This window comes from Rhinatrema bivittatum, chromosome 3, assembly GCF_901001135.1.
Source record: "Rhinatrema bivittatum chromosome 3, aRhiBiv1.1, whole genome shotgun sequence".
Classification (NCBI taxonomy): Eukaryota; Metazoa; Chordata; class Amphibia; order Gymnophiona; family Rhinatrematidae; genus Rhinatrema; species Rhinatrema bivittatum.
The window spans coordinates 305,023,851-305,037,885 of record NC_042617.1 but is presented as its reverse complement, the minus strand read 5'-3'; the positions used below and the strand labels follow the sequence as shown (position 1 = coordinate 305,037,885).

At 45.9% G+C, this 14,035-nt stretch overlaps 1 protein-coding gene across 3 annotated transcripts in view; it reads right to left on the bottom strand.

Annotated features, from left to right (window-relative positions):
• The window catches only part of RAPGEF3 (Rap guanine nucleotide exchange factor 3), a 244,424-nt gene that overhangs the window by 132,575 nt on the left and 97,814 nt on the right, over positions 1-14,035 (bottom strand). For all 3 annotated transcript variants that reach the window (XM_029595109.1, XM_029595110.1, XM_029595111.1), the window contains 3 exons: positions 11,960-12,066; positions 7,340-7,461; positions 3,238-3,415 (listed from right to left, as the gene is read on the bottom strand). In XM_029595109.1, the coding sequence (XP_029450969.1) occupies positions 3,238-3,415; positions 7,340-7,461; positions 11,960-12,066 (407 nt within the window). The remainder of the gene's footprint in view (positions 1-3,237; positions 3,416-7,339; positions 7,462-11,959; positions 12,067-14,035) is intronic.

The following is a 14,035-nucleotide window of genomic DNA, read 5'->3' as shown; positions in this document are numbered from 1 at the left end:
GTTTGGGGAGGTTGTGTGTATATTAGTTGTGAATATAGGGGTTGTGCTTGTGGGAGAATCTGTTTCGGGTGTAGGAGCAGATGGGTGTATGGGGGTATGTAGGTCTGGATGTGTGTGTTTGAGTGTGTGTGTATGTTCTGTAACGTGATAAGATTGTATGTATAAGGGGAGTTCTGGGGTGTATCAATTATGAAGGGTATGTCTGTGTGTATGCAGATGAAGGGTTTGGTTGTGGGGGTATAGTTGGGTACGTGTGTGTGTGTGTGTGTGTGTGTGTGTGTGTGTGTGTGCGCGCGTATATGGGGGTATATCTGTTATTAGTGTTGGGGATGTGAATTGGGAAGCTTTGTCAGTTATTTTCCCTGTTTGTGTGGAGGGGTGCAGTTGTGTGTGTGGGTTTGTGTGGGCAGCAGGGCTGTAGGAATGTGAAAATATTCATGGATGAGTGCAGGGGGGTGTGTGAGCAGATGTGTTTGTGCGTGGGAATATGTTTTTCAGTTGGGGGTTGTGGTTTGTGTGTGTGTGTGTGTGTGTGTGTGTTTAAATGTATGTGAGGGTATTTAGGGGTGTGTGGAATGTATGGGGTAGAAATGGGTGTGGGGTGTATGTGGGAGGTATGTGTGAATTGTGTGAGATGTGTTGAGGGGTGTGTGGGTGGGGATGTGTGGGGATGGGATATGTGTATGGATGTGTGTGTTTGGGGGATGGTGGGGAGGTGGGGTGTGTGCGTGAAGTCTGTCTGTGTGGGAGTAGTATGGGAGGTGTATGATGGGTGGGGGGGGGGCAGTATGGGGGTGTGGAGGGTGTGTACTTTGGACATATGGGAGAAGTGGCTTTGAAAACACCTTTTTATGCTACCCTTCACCAGTTGCTCCACTTATTTTAGCCTGACTCGCTCTGCCTGTGTTGCTCTGTGTCAGTGCTGGAAGGGGGGGGGGGGGGGCATTTGGAATGGAGCGCTGGTCAGCATTCTAACAATTCTAACCCTTTCTAACAGTTTTCTATAGAAAGCAATGGGGATTTTGTTGATAGTTTGGCTCTCTGAAAACACACTGATCTGATGTTTATGGTTTTCAAACTTGTCTGAGATATTCACATTTTCTTTCTGCTCGCCAAATTTGGGTGAATTTCTGTCCCCTTTTTGGAGAGTTATCGTGCCTACAAACAGTCAGACATCAATCCCTTTTATATAACTCTTTTCAATATTCCATAGACTGGTGTGCGGAATCGTGCATTTGGGAAGAGGTGCAGAGATCCAAGGGAGCCATACGCGATGGAAGGTAAGTTACGGATGTGCGTCGACCAGGAGAGAGACTTCAAGTTGATGATGATGTCTGATGATCTCATGCCAGTGGATCAGTGAGATAAGAAAGTGGCCAGAGCCAAAGGATGCTGGGATACATGGAGAGAGGCATAACAAGTAGGAAAAAAGGAAGGTGATAATGCCTCTGTACAGGTCACTGGTGAGACCTCGTGTCCACTTCTGGAGGCCATACTACAGGGTGGAGGCGGTCCAGAGAAAGGCTATTAAAATGGTGCAGGGTCTGCACCAAAATTCCTATGAGATGAGACTTAAGGACCTAAATATGAATGCCCCAGAGGAGAAGAAAGAGAAGAGGAATAGAGGCATGCAAATACCTCAAATGTATAAATGAACAGAAGCAAATCTATATTTCAAAGGAAACAATCCCCCAGAATAACAGGTTATAGTATGAGACTTAAACATGTAGTCTCCGAGCAACATCAGAAAATATTTCTTTATGGATAGGGTAGTGGATGTTTAGAACAGCCCCTTAATGGAGATGAGGGGAAAAAGCCAGCGATAAAGCCTGGGATATTCAAAGAAGTGAATAGAAAACAAGAGATCAATAAGGGTCTATGGCACTGCACCAGGAATATAAATAGGCAGACAAAATGGGCCCTCCTGTCCTTCTCTACCATCATATTTTATGTTTTTATGTAAATGCAGAATACAAAGAGGGACCATAGATAAAAGGGAGGTGGAATAAAGCAGAAGCAATTAAAAAAAACATACAGGGACTGCGGAAAAGAGAGGGGCAGGCAGGGTATAAGCAAGGGCAATAAACAGATATAGGAACTGCTAAGGAGAGAGAGAGAGGTGCAGACAGGGGAAAAGCAGGAGCAATATACAGAGGAACTGCTGAGTAGAAAGAGAGGAGCAGGAAAGGACAGTAAGTAGCAGAAGCTAGGATTGCATTAGGAGGGAAACAGAAGGGCTACATTTACAAGTAGAAATCCGATTCCTCTATCATAGAGATAGAATCCCTAGCAATTTGTTCCCTCTCCCCCTTCCCCAAATTGCTGCCGCCACCTCAGGCTTGTCTTCTTGCAAAAGGAGCCGTCCTAGACCCCACTGGGTTGACAGCAGCAGTGATCATTCGTGAGGAAACGGTTGCTGGGAACTGAACAAGCGCGTGTGCTTTGCTCCCCAGACTCTCCTTCCCCTCAGGCAGCCATAAAAAGGTGGGCCCTGAGAGCAGAGCATGCCTGCTGGCTCAGTTCTCACCTTGCACTTCACAATCTGTTGCTGATGAGGACTACAGAGTAGGGCCTAGGACTGGCTCCTACCGTAAGAAAAAAAAAGACATGTGGTGGCAGCGGGCAATTTGGGGAAAGGGGGAGAGGCCAAATAAAAACTGGCCACTATGAGGTGATCTTCTGAAGGAAACCTAGGTTGCAGGTTAATGGGCTCCACTTCAAGGCTGTCACTGTTGCCACTATTAACTCAGTGAATGCATGGGGGGGGGGGAAGATAAATGAGACAAGAAGGGGGTCACTGAGGGAGGAAGAGTGAGGATGGAGAGTTGCACAAGGGGAGAACGAGTGAGCGGATGAGTCAGGGTGGTGGGTGGTGGGGGAAGAGCACTGGGTGGTGGGGGAAGAGCACTGGGGTAGGATGAGTAAGGGCATACTCAGTGCTTCGCCCAGAACCATTATGCATAGGCGATAAATTAAAGAAATACATTTAATAAATAAATGCCTTATTTTTGGAAAGATAATGAAATATGCTGGAATGGCTTTAGGGTCATGGGACTGAAGCAGCTGCACAGGAGGGATCCCTACACCTGCAGAATATTTAAATGAACACATGAACTGAAACCCTGAGACAGAAGCCTTAAAAAGGCTGAAAAGCCTTTATCTGCCACCATTAACAAAGCCATCGATGTTGGAATGGACAGTTGTGACCGGCTGACCATCTCCCAGTGCCAAACTTACGGTTTGCGCAGTATCATGGTAAGCAGCGCATCCGGTCCCAGCAAGGCCAGGAAGGCCAATGACTCCTGCAGCTCCTCCTCTGAGTCCCTCCCATTCATTGTCTGCTCTGCCAGCAGCTCCGCCCCCACGAAGCGGTAAAACTGCGAATCCTTGTCCTGAAAATTCAGCTCCTGTCTCACTGCAGCATGAAGAAAGGCAGTAAAAAAAAAAATAAAAGTTAGCTCCTATTCTATGCAGATTCACATATGTGTATGTGGGTATACGCGTATCCCCCAGTGCATGTGTAAATGTGTGCATGGATGGGGTTGTGCACGTTTGTGCTTGCTTTGTTCTGGGGTGTTGACATATGTAGAGGTTTGTACCCAAGGAAGTCAGTATTCAAAGGTATTTAGCCAGATAACTTGTGAGTTAAATATCGACTTTTGAATATTTGAGGAACTTATCCGGCTAACTTTTTGCCAAATAAGTCATTATCTGGTTACAATTTATCCAGATAAGAAAGATGCTTTTTGGGGGTGGGGATCAGTTAGCTGGGAAACTTATCTGCCTAGCTCCAATATTTGGAGTTTACCAAATACGTTTTTCAGCTAACTCTAGCCAGCCCCAGGAGCAGGGTTAAAGTTATCCAGGAACACGTTTCCCAGATAACATTAAACTTCAGGACCCAGGGTTAGGCAACACCGGTCCTGAAGTGTTACAATCAGGTCTGGTTTTCAGCACATCCACAAGGAATATGCACAAGATATAGTTGCACAGAATAGAGGCTGACATTGAGATTCCTACTGTCACTGATTTACGTTATCGGGAATCATCCCTGACTCCCCCTTGACAGTTACATCTCAGGTAATAGCTGTAGGAAAGGTTATATTTTACAAGCTCAGGTTGCTACGATGGGGTAAACTCTATTTTTCAGTTATTTATTTTCATCTGGTAGTGCAGGTTCTAGCTCTTTCTCATAAGAACTACTTAATTCCCTTTATTTAGGTCTTCCACAATCATCAATTCAGATCCTGCAGCTGGCTTAAAATGCAGCAGCGTATTTCATTGCTGGGATATCGCACTTTGATCATATTGCACCATGTCTACAGGTCTTACACTGGGCTTCCTGGTGCTTCAGAGGTTACAATTTAAAATTATAGCAATTGTTTTCAAGCCATTGGCAGACGCGGCTCATAATATTTTTGCTCTGCTCTGACATACTATACTCTTGCTCGAACATTGCGATCTGCAACAGCGCGACTGTTAACAGTCCTGTCTGTAAAAAAGTTGCATTTAAAAGAAACCAGACAAAGGGAGTTTTGAGTGGCTGATCCTGAAATTTTGTGAGACAAAGGGAGTTATCTCATCTTCCATAAGGATCTAAAAGTTTTACTTTTTGACTCTGCCTTTGCTTCTTAAGGGTTTTGGTTTGATGATATTATGTACTGGTGCCTATTCCTTTTTGTTGTACTGCTCTAAATAAATAAAAATACCTCATGCATATTAATTGTGGATATCCTGAAAACTCAACCTATTTGTGGCACCCCAGGACTAGAACTGCCTACTCCTGATAGAGCCACATAAGCACAGATACATCCGGGCCAGTGGCCATGGCCTTCCTCCCCTTAGAGTGGATTTCAAAATCATGCTGGTGGGCCCACGCCCTCCACTCCAAGTTTCCCTAAATATGGTAAAAAGGTGTCAGGCCAAAAGGCCCGAGGAGGAGGTTCAGTTGCTGCTGACGAAGCAAAGATTGATTCTGCTGAGAGTGGTAGGCTTGTACCGCAGCCACGGCAGCCGTCACCATTTGGGGATGCTGGCCAAGGCCAAGGAGGTAGGCTTAGGGTTGCCTTGGAGGGGATGAGTACCCCCTACCAAGTTAGAACATTTGAATCGCCAAGGAAGGAGGCTGGTTCACTTTTTCAGGCCTTTAGGCCTAGCACGTTTTTGCAAAATTTCGGGAAGTTTCGGGAGGGGGCATAGGCCCACTGGCTCAGTTTTTGAAATCCACTATGGGGGGGTGGGGGGGGGGGCATGGCCATGACCCAGTCTTTTTTTTTTTTTTTAAATGTGTCGGTGCGTATGTGGTCATACTCTTTGAATATGGCCATATAAGCTTAAAGATATCTGGCTTCTTTTAACTGGATAACTTTAAACCTAAACAGAAATATTCAAAGATAGCTGGTTATTTATTTGAGGATATTCAGCGGGATGTTTATCCCGCTGAATATCCCTGATAACTTATCCGGCTAACTTCAGCCAGATAAACAATCTGTTCTAGCCATTTTTTTAAAACTGGCCTCGAAGTGTTTGTGTGTGTGTATATGGGTCTGCGTGCATGGCTGCATATATTTAAATATCTTGCTTTGTGTCTTAGGAAAGCTTTTCCTTCCCCTCGATTATAATTATTAATTCATAAATTGTAAACCTTTGGTTGTAAGTAGCCAGATATATATAATTTTTTTTATAAAGAATTCTAATAGCTAGAACAGAGTCTGACACTTATTAAACAATGTACTACTTGTAAAACAAATGACAGGAGAAATCTGGATTTCACCATTAAGAGGCACTACCTCCTGCTCCCACCACTGAAAAACAAACCACTCTTCCTTGGTACCAAAGACTGCCAGCCCTCCATTCAGAAATCTCCTCTTACACTCAAATAGTGCCCCTCTCTCCAGTCTCTACAGGCTTTTATATGTGACTTCATAGCCAAACCTGTGGCAGTGCAAAGTCATACCCATGTGGCCTGAGGAAGAAGAACAGGAACTATAAATCAAAACCAGCACAGACAGGGTCTTAAAATAAACCCAGAAGATGAGGAGAAGAGAGGCAAGGGGCATGGGAACAGGGAGGGGTGATAAATATTTATACAGTGTTTATCGGCATGGATTTCCATGGCTTCCATCTTCTGTATATGCTGTCTGCTTCCTACACCAGTGCTGCACATTCTAAGAGGTATGGGCTGTCCCTACGTGTCTCAAGCACTGGTTACATCCTCAGGACATGAACTGAGGGTGAGGATTGTCCCTAAGAGGCACGGGTATGAATTGAGGGCACAGATGTTCCTGAGAGCTCTGGATGCCAACCACACCACAATAGTGTGCATTATATAATAGGGAGGAGGAATAGCCTAGTGGTTAGAGCAGTGGGCTACGAAGGACCAGGGTTCAAGCCCTGCTGTTGCTCCTTGTGACCTTGGGCAAGTCACTTTACCCTCCATTGCCTCAGGTGCAAAATTTAGATTGTAAGCCCTCTGGGGATAGGGAAATACCTGCAGTACCTGAATGTAAACCAATGTGATATCTCAGATCAAATGTCAGTATATAATAAATAAATATGTTGTTTTCTTAGGGTTTCATTTTTCTGTCTTTAAGTACTGTGGCTGCTCCTGGCAGACATTGTTTTTTCCTCCACACCCTGCTTGTTGTAAAAATGAGTTCTGCTGGCCTTGCTTCCAGGATCCAGGGAGAGAGTGAAGGCAGGTGCTGCTACAGAAACATACTACTGATGGCAGAAGAACATCACTGTGGGGCTTGGTTTGGCAGGAGACCTTAGCCAGCAAGAAAATCTGGAGTTTCCCAGCCCTAACTCTGGGTAGGGTGAATAAAAAGTGGCAGAAGAAATAACCTGACTGTTGTGAGTAAAGATTCACTGAAAGCAAATAATGGGAAGCAAGTGTTTATGAACCTAGAGCGAAAGGTCACTTTATTGCTCTTGATTCAGCAAAAAAAACAAAAAAAAAACCCCAACTTTTTTTAAGGAACTGTTTTTGCTGCTGAGAGGTTAAGAGCTGATGAGAAAAGTCATTTCATAAAACCTGGGAAGTCTCTTGTGGCGTCTGCTTTATTTACTTTTCTTGTCTGCAGATTTTCAGCTCACAGATTTCCCCTTGTGAGCAATTTCAGAGTTGAAAGGTTAACATAAGCTGGTCAACCATCCTATATTTTGGAGGACAGCTCCGTGTTCTGGGCAAAGAAATGAACATTTTCCGCCCTGCTCCAAGCAATTCAGTGGATTTTGCTAGGGTTCATTTATGACTTCTCCCACATTCACAACACTTATGTTCCCTAATGTCCCACAGAACAAATCCTGAAGGTTGGATGCACTGGCGTAGTCTTACCATGAGCTAGACTGCCTTCATCCACCAACACCTGGCACATCCCTACAGCCTGGCTCCGGGACTGGATGGTAGGACTGGCACTGATCAACCAATCAACAAGTTCCTTCCCTGAGCAGCAAGACCTGTGAAAAACAGAACAAGAAGCAAAGGTGGGAGCTGGATTGTTAATTATTTATTCATTGAAGGTGGAGGAGAAGAGGGGAAGTCACTTAAAAGTGATTTTAAATATGGTGAATTTATCAGGTTAGGCTTAACAAGCTGATCCAGCCCTGCATTTAATGTCTTTTCTACATTGCATTCTGCCTGAATGACAATGGTGTTTCCCAAAAGACACTGTGAAAGTGTACAGTGTCATAGAGGAACCAGGGTCTTGTGACATCACCAATCTTGGAAGAGGCTGGGACTTATGACATCACCAGATTTGGAGTTAGCTGGGAGTTTGATATCACCAGTCTTGAAGGGAGCTGGGATTGTGACATCACAGGTCTTGACAGGATAATGGGATATGAAGATCATTTACAAGGGCCGCAGCCTGCTTTCCTGACTGTCATCCTCTTCTCATCCAGCCCAGCTGCTCACCTTTAGTTCAGTACAGCTGATATGAAAAGCACATAATTTAGAGTCATCACAATCTCTTTTCACTGAAGCATTTGGAAACTTTTAATGATAGCATAACTTAGAATCTTACTGTAAGATGTTTTATGTAAATGCTATTAGTTTGATATTTTAAGTTTTGTCTTGTATTTACTGATGTAAATGTAAAAGATTGTATGCCACCTAGAACATGTTTTGTAATTCATGATATATCAATTAAAAAAAATAAATACATAAATCTCCTTCCACAAAGACAGAACATGGCAGCAGATAAAGACCATATGGTCCACCAAGTCTGCCCATCCACTTCTCCTGTTCAGCTTCAGAGCCCCTTCCTCTCCCTCAGAGATCCCCTGTGGTTGTTCCATGTTGTTATGAACTAGCTCTGCCCGCGGGTCCCCCCGTGAGCAGGCACTGACTTACCCCACGCTGCCTTTCTTCGCCGACGCGGCAGGACGCCGCTGTCGGCCTGCCCACGCGGCCAGGAGGCCGTCCTGCTTCATCTTCAGCTCCGCGGTCGGAGCCGCGGCTTCCCTCGGGGCTGGGAGTGCCCCTGCTGTCATCAGCATCTTCGCGGCGCTCAGGCCGCAGCCCCGGGCTGGATTAGTGGCAGGAGCCACCCCCGGGGCCTCCCGCAGCGGCTGGAGCCGCTGCCGACGTTGGAGCCTGCTCTCAGGCTCAGCCCTGCCTCTCCTAGCGTCTGACGCACAGATGCTGTGCAGGCCGCTGGCCAGGGTCCTGCACAGCCTCTGCTTCTTCTCCCTAGGCGTGTGGCCGCGTCTTTCTACTATATTTAAAGGGCCAGACACAGGAAGGGTCTGGGCCCCACCTTGGGACTATTTCCTGCCTCCAGCCCTATAAAGGGCTGCTCTGTTGCCTTGCATCGTCGTGAGTCTTCGCTCTGGAGGCTCCTGCCTGCCAGAGCTGGTTGTAAGGTCTTCATGTTTTGTGGAGCTCCTCATCATGATGTCTTCTCGTCTGCCATGTCATGTCTCCGTGCCTGAGGTCCATGTCCAGGTGTCCTGGTGTCTTCGTTATCTTCTACGTCCCAGTGTTCCTGCCTTCCCTGATGTTCTTGCCTTCGCCACGCCTCGTCTTCGCTCTCGAGCCTTCTGGTACCGGGAGGCCGGGGGTCCCTCAGATGCAGTACTCCTGGGTGGACTGCCTGCCGGTGGACGGTTGTCCTGTGCTCCTGAGCCATCAAGTCCTGATGTGTGTTCCTGTGCTGTCCCGCTCCCGTCGTGGTCCGTGACCAGTCTGCAAGGGCTGTGTAGGGCGCGTAACGGACAGGGTGGTCCGCGACTCAGTCCCGCGGGTGGCCTGAGTAGGGCGCCCTGAGAGACAGTGCCAATGTCCATGCCTTGTGTTGCCATGTGGATCCCAAATCTCTCGTCTGCGATGCCGTCCGCATCGATCCCAAGTGTCTCGTCTGTGATGCCATCTGCATCGATCCTGGTGTCACGTATTCATAGCCCTGGTGTCATGTCTTCAGCCCAAGTGTCGTCCAAGGATGCAGTTGCATCAACCCACTGTCTTCGTCTGGATGCCGTCACATCAATCCACAGTCATGTCTTCATGTCAAGGCCCGTCTGCCCTCAACCTCAGGCCAGGCCTGCTGCTTCATGCTGCTCGCAGCAGATCCGAAAGGGCCCGGAATGGTCGGAGGACCATTCACCTTCCAACATCTTCGGATGTTTGGCCATGGGAGCTTGCGGCCTGGCGGAGGGTAGACCATTAGCCATGCGGGGCCACCGTCAACCCTTGGCTCCGCTCAGAAGGTCTGGGTCAGGCTGAGACTCATGGGCACACTAAACCACCGAAACATAACACATGTTTCCTTGAATTCTGATACTGTCCTTGTCTCCACCACCTCCACTGGAAGGCCATTCCATAGGTCCACCACCCTTTCTGTAAATAAATATTTCCTTAGATTACTCCTCCTACTCTCATCCCATGACTCTTCATTCCAGAGCTTCCTTTTTGTTGATTGCATTGGATATTTAATCTCTTTTATATCTCCTCTTTCCCTCAAGGATATACATGTTTACATCTTTAACTATAGAAACATAGAAATAACGGCAGAAGAAGACCAAATGGCCCATCCAGTCTGCCCAGCAAGCTTCACACATTTTTTCTCTCATACTTATCTGTTTCTCTTAGCTCTTGGTTCTATTTCCCTTCCACCCCCACCTTTAATGTAGAGAGCAGTGATGGAGCTGCATCCAAGTGAAATATCTAGCTTGATTCGTTAGAAGTAGTAGCCCTATATGCTTTACGGTGAAGAAAGCTGACCATTTTAGTAGCCACTCTCTGGATAAACCCTATTTATTTGATATCCTTTTGAAGGTGCAGTCTCCAGAATCGCACACAGTACTTCAAATGAGATTTCACCACAGACATAATCACCTTCTTTCTGCGAGATCTTGTTTTGTGCACAGAAGAACTTTAAGCCCTAAACTATACTGCTTCCTTGGGTTTTGCAACCCAAATGCACGACCTTGCATGTTTTACATAGCTAGAAATGTGTTCCATGTAATTGTAATCTTGCAGGTTGCTCATCTCCAGCAGTGGTCATTGAAGGAGTAGTATTTAAAGCAGACTTGGATGGTATCTTTTCAGGAAACTAGCTCTTGGAGCTGATAAGTATGGAATGGTGGTACTGGGAAAGTTGGGATAAATCAGAACCCATCTACCTGTGAGCTTCTTTGGTGATTAGTGGCACTGCCAACTTGAACATATGACAGACGGGAGTGGAGGGACAAAGCAGCTGCAAGCAAGGGTAGGAGTGGCATCTCCTTGCTGGGTCCCCTCAGGGCTTGCCCTGAGGGGACCCAGCAAGGAGATGCCTCTTCTGAAGGTGAACTCTGCTCTGCCTCTTCTGAAGGTGAACTCCCCTTGGTGAAGAAAAGATACCATCCAAGTCTGCTTTAAATACTACTCCCTCAGCCACTCCATGGTGATGTCAACGCTCTGCCTCTTCTGAAGGTGAACTCCCCTTGGTGAAGAGCAGAGAAATCGGAGGTACAATACGGTTGCAAGTAGGAGGTAAGACTGACATCTCCCACTTGATGGGGCCCCCCTGGAGCTTGCCTGCCTAGACCTGATTCTTAGCCACACAACTGTGATGTTGAGGTTCGGCTCCCTCCATGGGTGATATTATCTGGCCCCAATGATGTTATTACTCAAAGGGCCATCCAGAGTTGGCATATTGCAGCCATTATGCAACCAAAGATGAGAAATGAGAACATCTGGTGAAACAGAGGGGCAAAAAACCTGTATATCAGGCCAGGTTTTCAAATTAAAGGTCCAACAGAGTATTCTAGCTCTTGTCGAGGCAGTGAGCAAGGAAGAGTAGATGGGAGGACTATTGCGGAGCTTTAAATTATGTTTGGGTTTGGTGGGGGGGGAGATTTTTTATTGCTGTTTTGTTATAGTTTGTTAATGCAGTCTGTCTCCATCCTTCACTGAGAATGGGATAGGAATGAGAGAGGGGCAGGAGTCAGCCTGCTGTAGGGTTTTTTTATATATTGATGTAATTTTGTTTAAATATATTGATGTTAATTTAGATTGTAAAGAGAGAAGTGTGCTTCCCCAATGAGAGTTTATTGGAATTTTGCCACTGAGCCAGGGACTGTATCAATATTATTTTGTTATATTTTTTATTATGTATTATTTATTATATTTTGTATTTTAAAGGTATTAATTTGTAATATGTATTTGATTATGTATTTTATGATGCTGTGAACCACACTGGATGGTCTTTTTGGTGGATCAGAAAGGCACGAAATAAAAATTCAGATAAGATTAGACCTTCCTTCTCTGAGTTCAGAAGCTCCCCTCTAGAATATTCTTTAGTCTGCCTTCTCCCTTTTAATTTCAGCAGAAAAAAACATTTCTAATCTACAGAATTCATAAAATTATAGAGATTCCAAAGAAATAGTTCTCATATCCAGAATCCTCTGTGAGCAAGGACATATTCCATCTTATTGCTAATCAGAAAAGTCCTAAGGAGGATAATAGAGGTACCTATAGCTCCGGAGGTGATGTTTTCGGTTCCGTATGAGGGATGGAGTCAGACCTAGCAGGTGAGTACAAAGAACTTTTCCTGCTCTCCAGACTTTTTGAGATGAAACCTGCACAAATAAGAAGGAAACATTTTCAGATCGGGCAAAAGAAGGGAAGACAAGGTATGATACCATCAAAATGGATCTGCGGTGAAATGCTACCAGCTTTTGGGACAGTTTTCTTCAGTCAAATAGTTTATGATATGATACAACTGAAGCATGCAGTTCAAGGATTCAATCAGATAGGAGACCAAACCAAAATGGAAAATTATTCCCATCTGTCCTGACCAAACCTCTCATGCATTCATTTATTTGCCTGACCTTGTTCTTGACCTTGGAAACTCCAAGTTCTGCTAGTGTTACCAGATGGCTCCAAGTTTTGAGTAAAGGTTGAGCCAGTCCAAGATTTGCCTCACTTCATGAATGAATTTGTGGTTCCTGCTTTTCTTAAAGAAATTGGAACTACAAGTCCAAAGATGCAATGGAGTAAAACCAGGACTGACTTAGACTATCGCTGATGATCTGGAATTATCTGATAACTCTCATTCACTAGTAATAAGAGAAAATTGATTTCTGGGGAGGGAGATGGAACTCAGTTGACTCTTAACACATGCTCTCTCATGGTGCTCCAGAGCAGTAAAATATCCAAACCAAGCACAATAGATCTTGTGATCTTAGATACAGAACTCAGAAATTAGATATTTGAAGACACAACCTATGTACTCATATGCCTCTTTAGATAATTCTTTCATTAGCCCAATACAAGGGATCACAGATAGCAAAAAATCTAGTTTTCTCCAGGACTGACACAGCTACTAGAATGCTGCAGTCAGAAAAAGACTGACATGGTCCATCTAGTCTGCCCAGCGAGGTGTTTAGGGTTGTAACTGCCACTCCATGCAGGTTACCGCCATGCTTTTCTTGAAAGCACAATACAATCATTTCAATGTGGTTTTGGATTGAACCACTGTTCCATGAGAGCTACCATGCACAAAGGTAACCTACACAGAGATTTCTAATTCAGCTGGTGTTTTTGTGGCAGAATCCAGACAGAATCATATGATCTTTAATAATATATATATTATTCAAAAAATCAGTGCATTTACATGCCTGCTACTGTCACTGCTCCCTAGCACTGACTGCCCTCTGACTTCACACCGGTCTGCTGGAAGACTGCCATAGAGGATGTTACATTGTTCAGTTCTTTGCAGAACACTGCTGCTTGTCCATCTAATGGAGAGGAAGCCACCTATCATAACACTGCCTTCCTCATATTCATTTGGGACAGCATCCTTTCCCTGCAAACCTACATCACAATAAAATTGTATACAAAATAAAAAAAAAGAGGAAAACACATTTTAACAAGAACTGTAACTCTAGAAAAAGTGTTCCAAGTGATGGGTGACTACTTTATTGCTTGTGTGGCAGATGGAATGAATGCTTGTTGCATTTTGGATATTCATATTTACATCTTTGCTGGTATTTTCCCCTGGGAGAGATGCATGGTCCCTGGGACCCATTTCATCTGCATTTGATTCAGACAGTTCTGTTATGAACGTTCCCGCCCGCGGGCTCCCCTGCGAGCAGGCTCACTTACTGTTGCTGTTTCTTCGCCAACGCAGCAGGACGCCGCCGTCAGCCTGCCCACGCGGCCCGGAGACCGCCCTGGATTCCCCTCTCCATCGCGGCCGGAGCCGCGGGTCTTCTGCCCCCTCAGCGCGGCTGGGAACACCGCCGACGTCTTCTTCTTCACGGCGTGGAGGCCGCATCCCCGGGTCGGAGTAGCAGCTGGAGCTGCCCCTGGGGCCTCCTGCAGCGGCTGGAGCCGCTGCCGACGTCAGGGCCTGCGTCCAGGCCAGCCCTGCCTCTTTCAACTTTGTACGTCGGTGCAGGCCGCTGTCCGCGGTCCTGCACAGCTTCCTGCATCCTCCTAGGCGCGCGGCCGCGCCTCTCTGCAAGATTTAAAGGGCCAGGCACAGGATGGGACTTCCTGCTTCAGCCCTATAATGGGCTGCGCCGTCAGGCTGTTCTTGGCCTT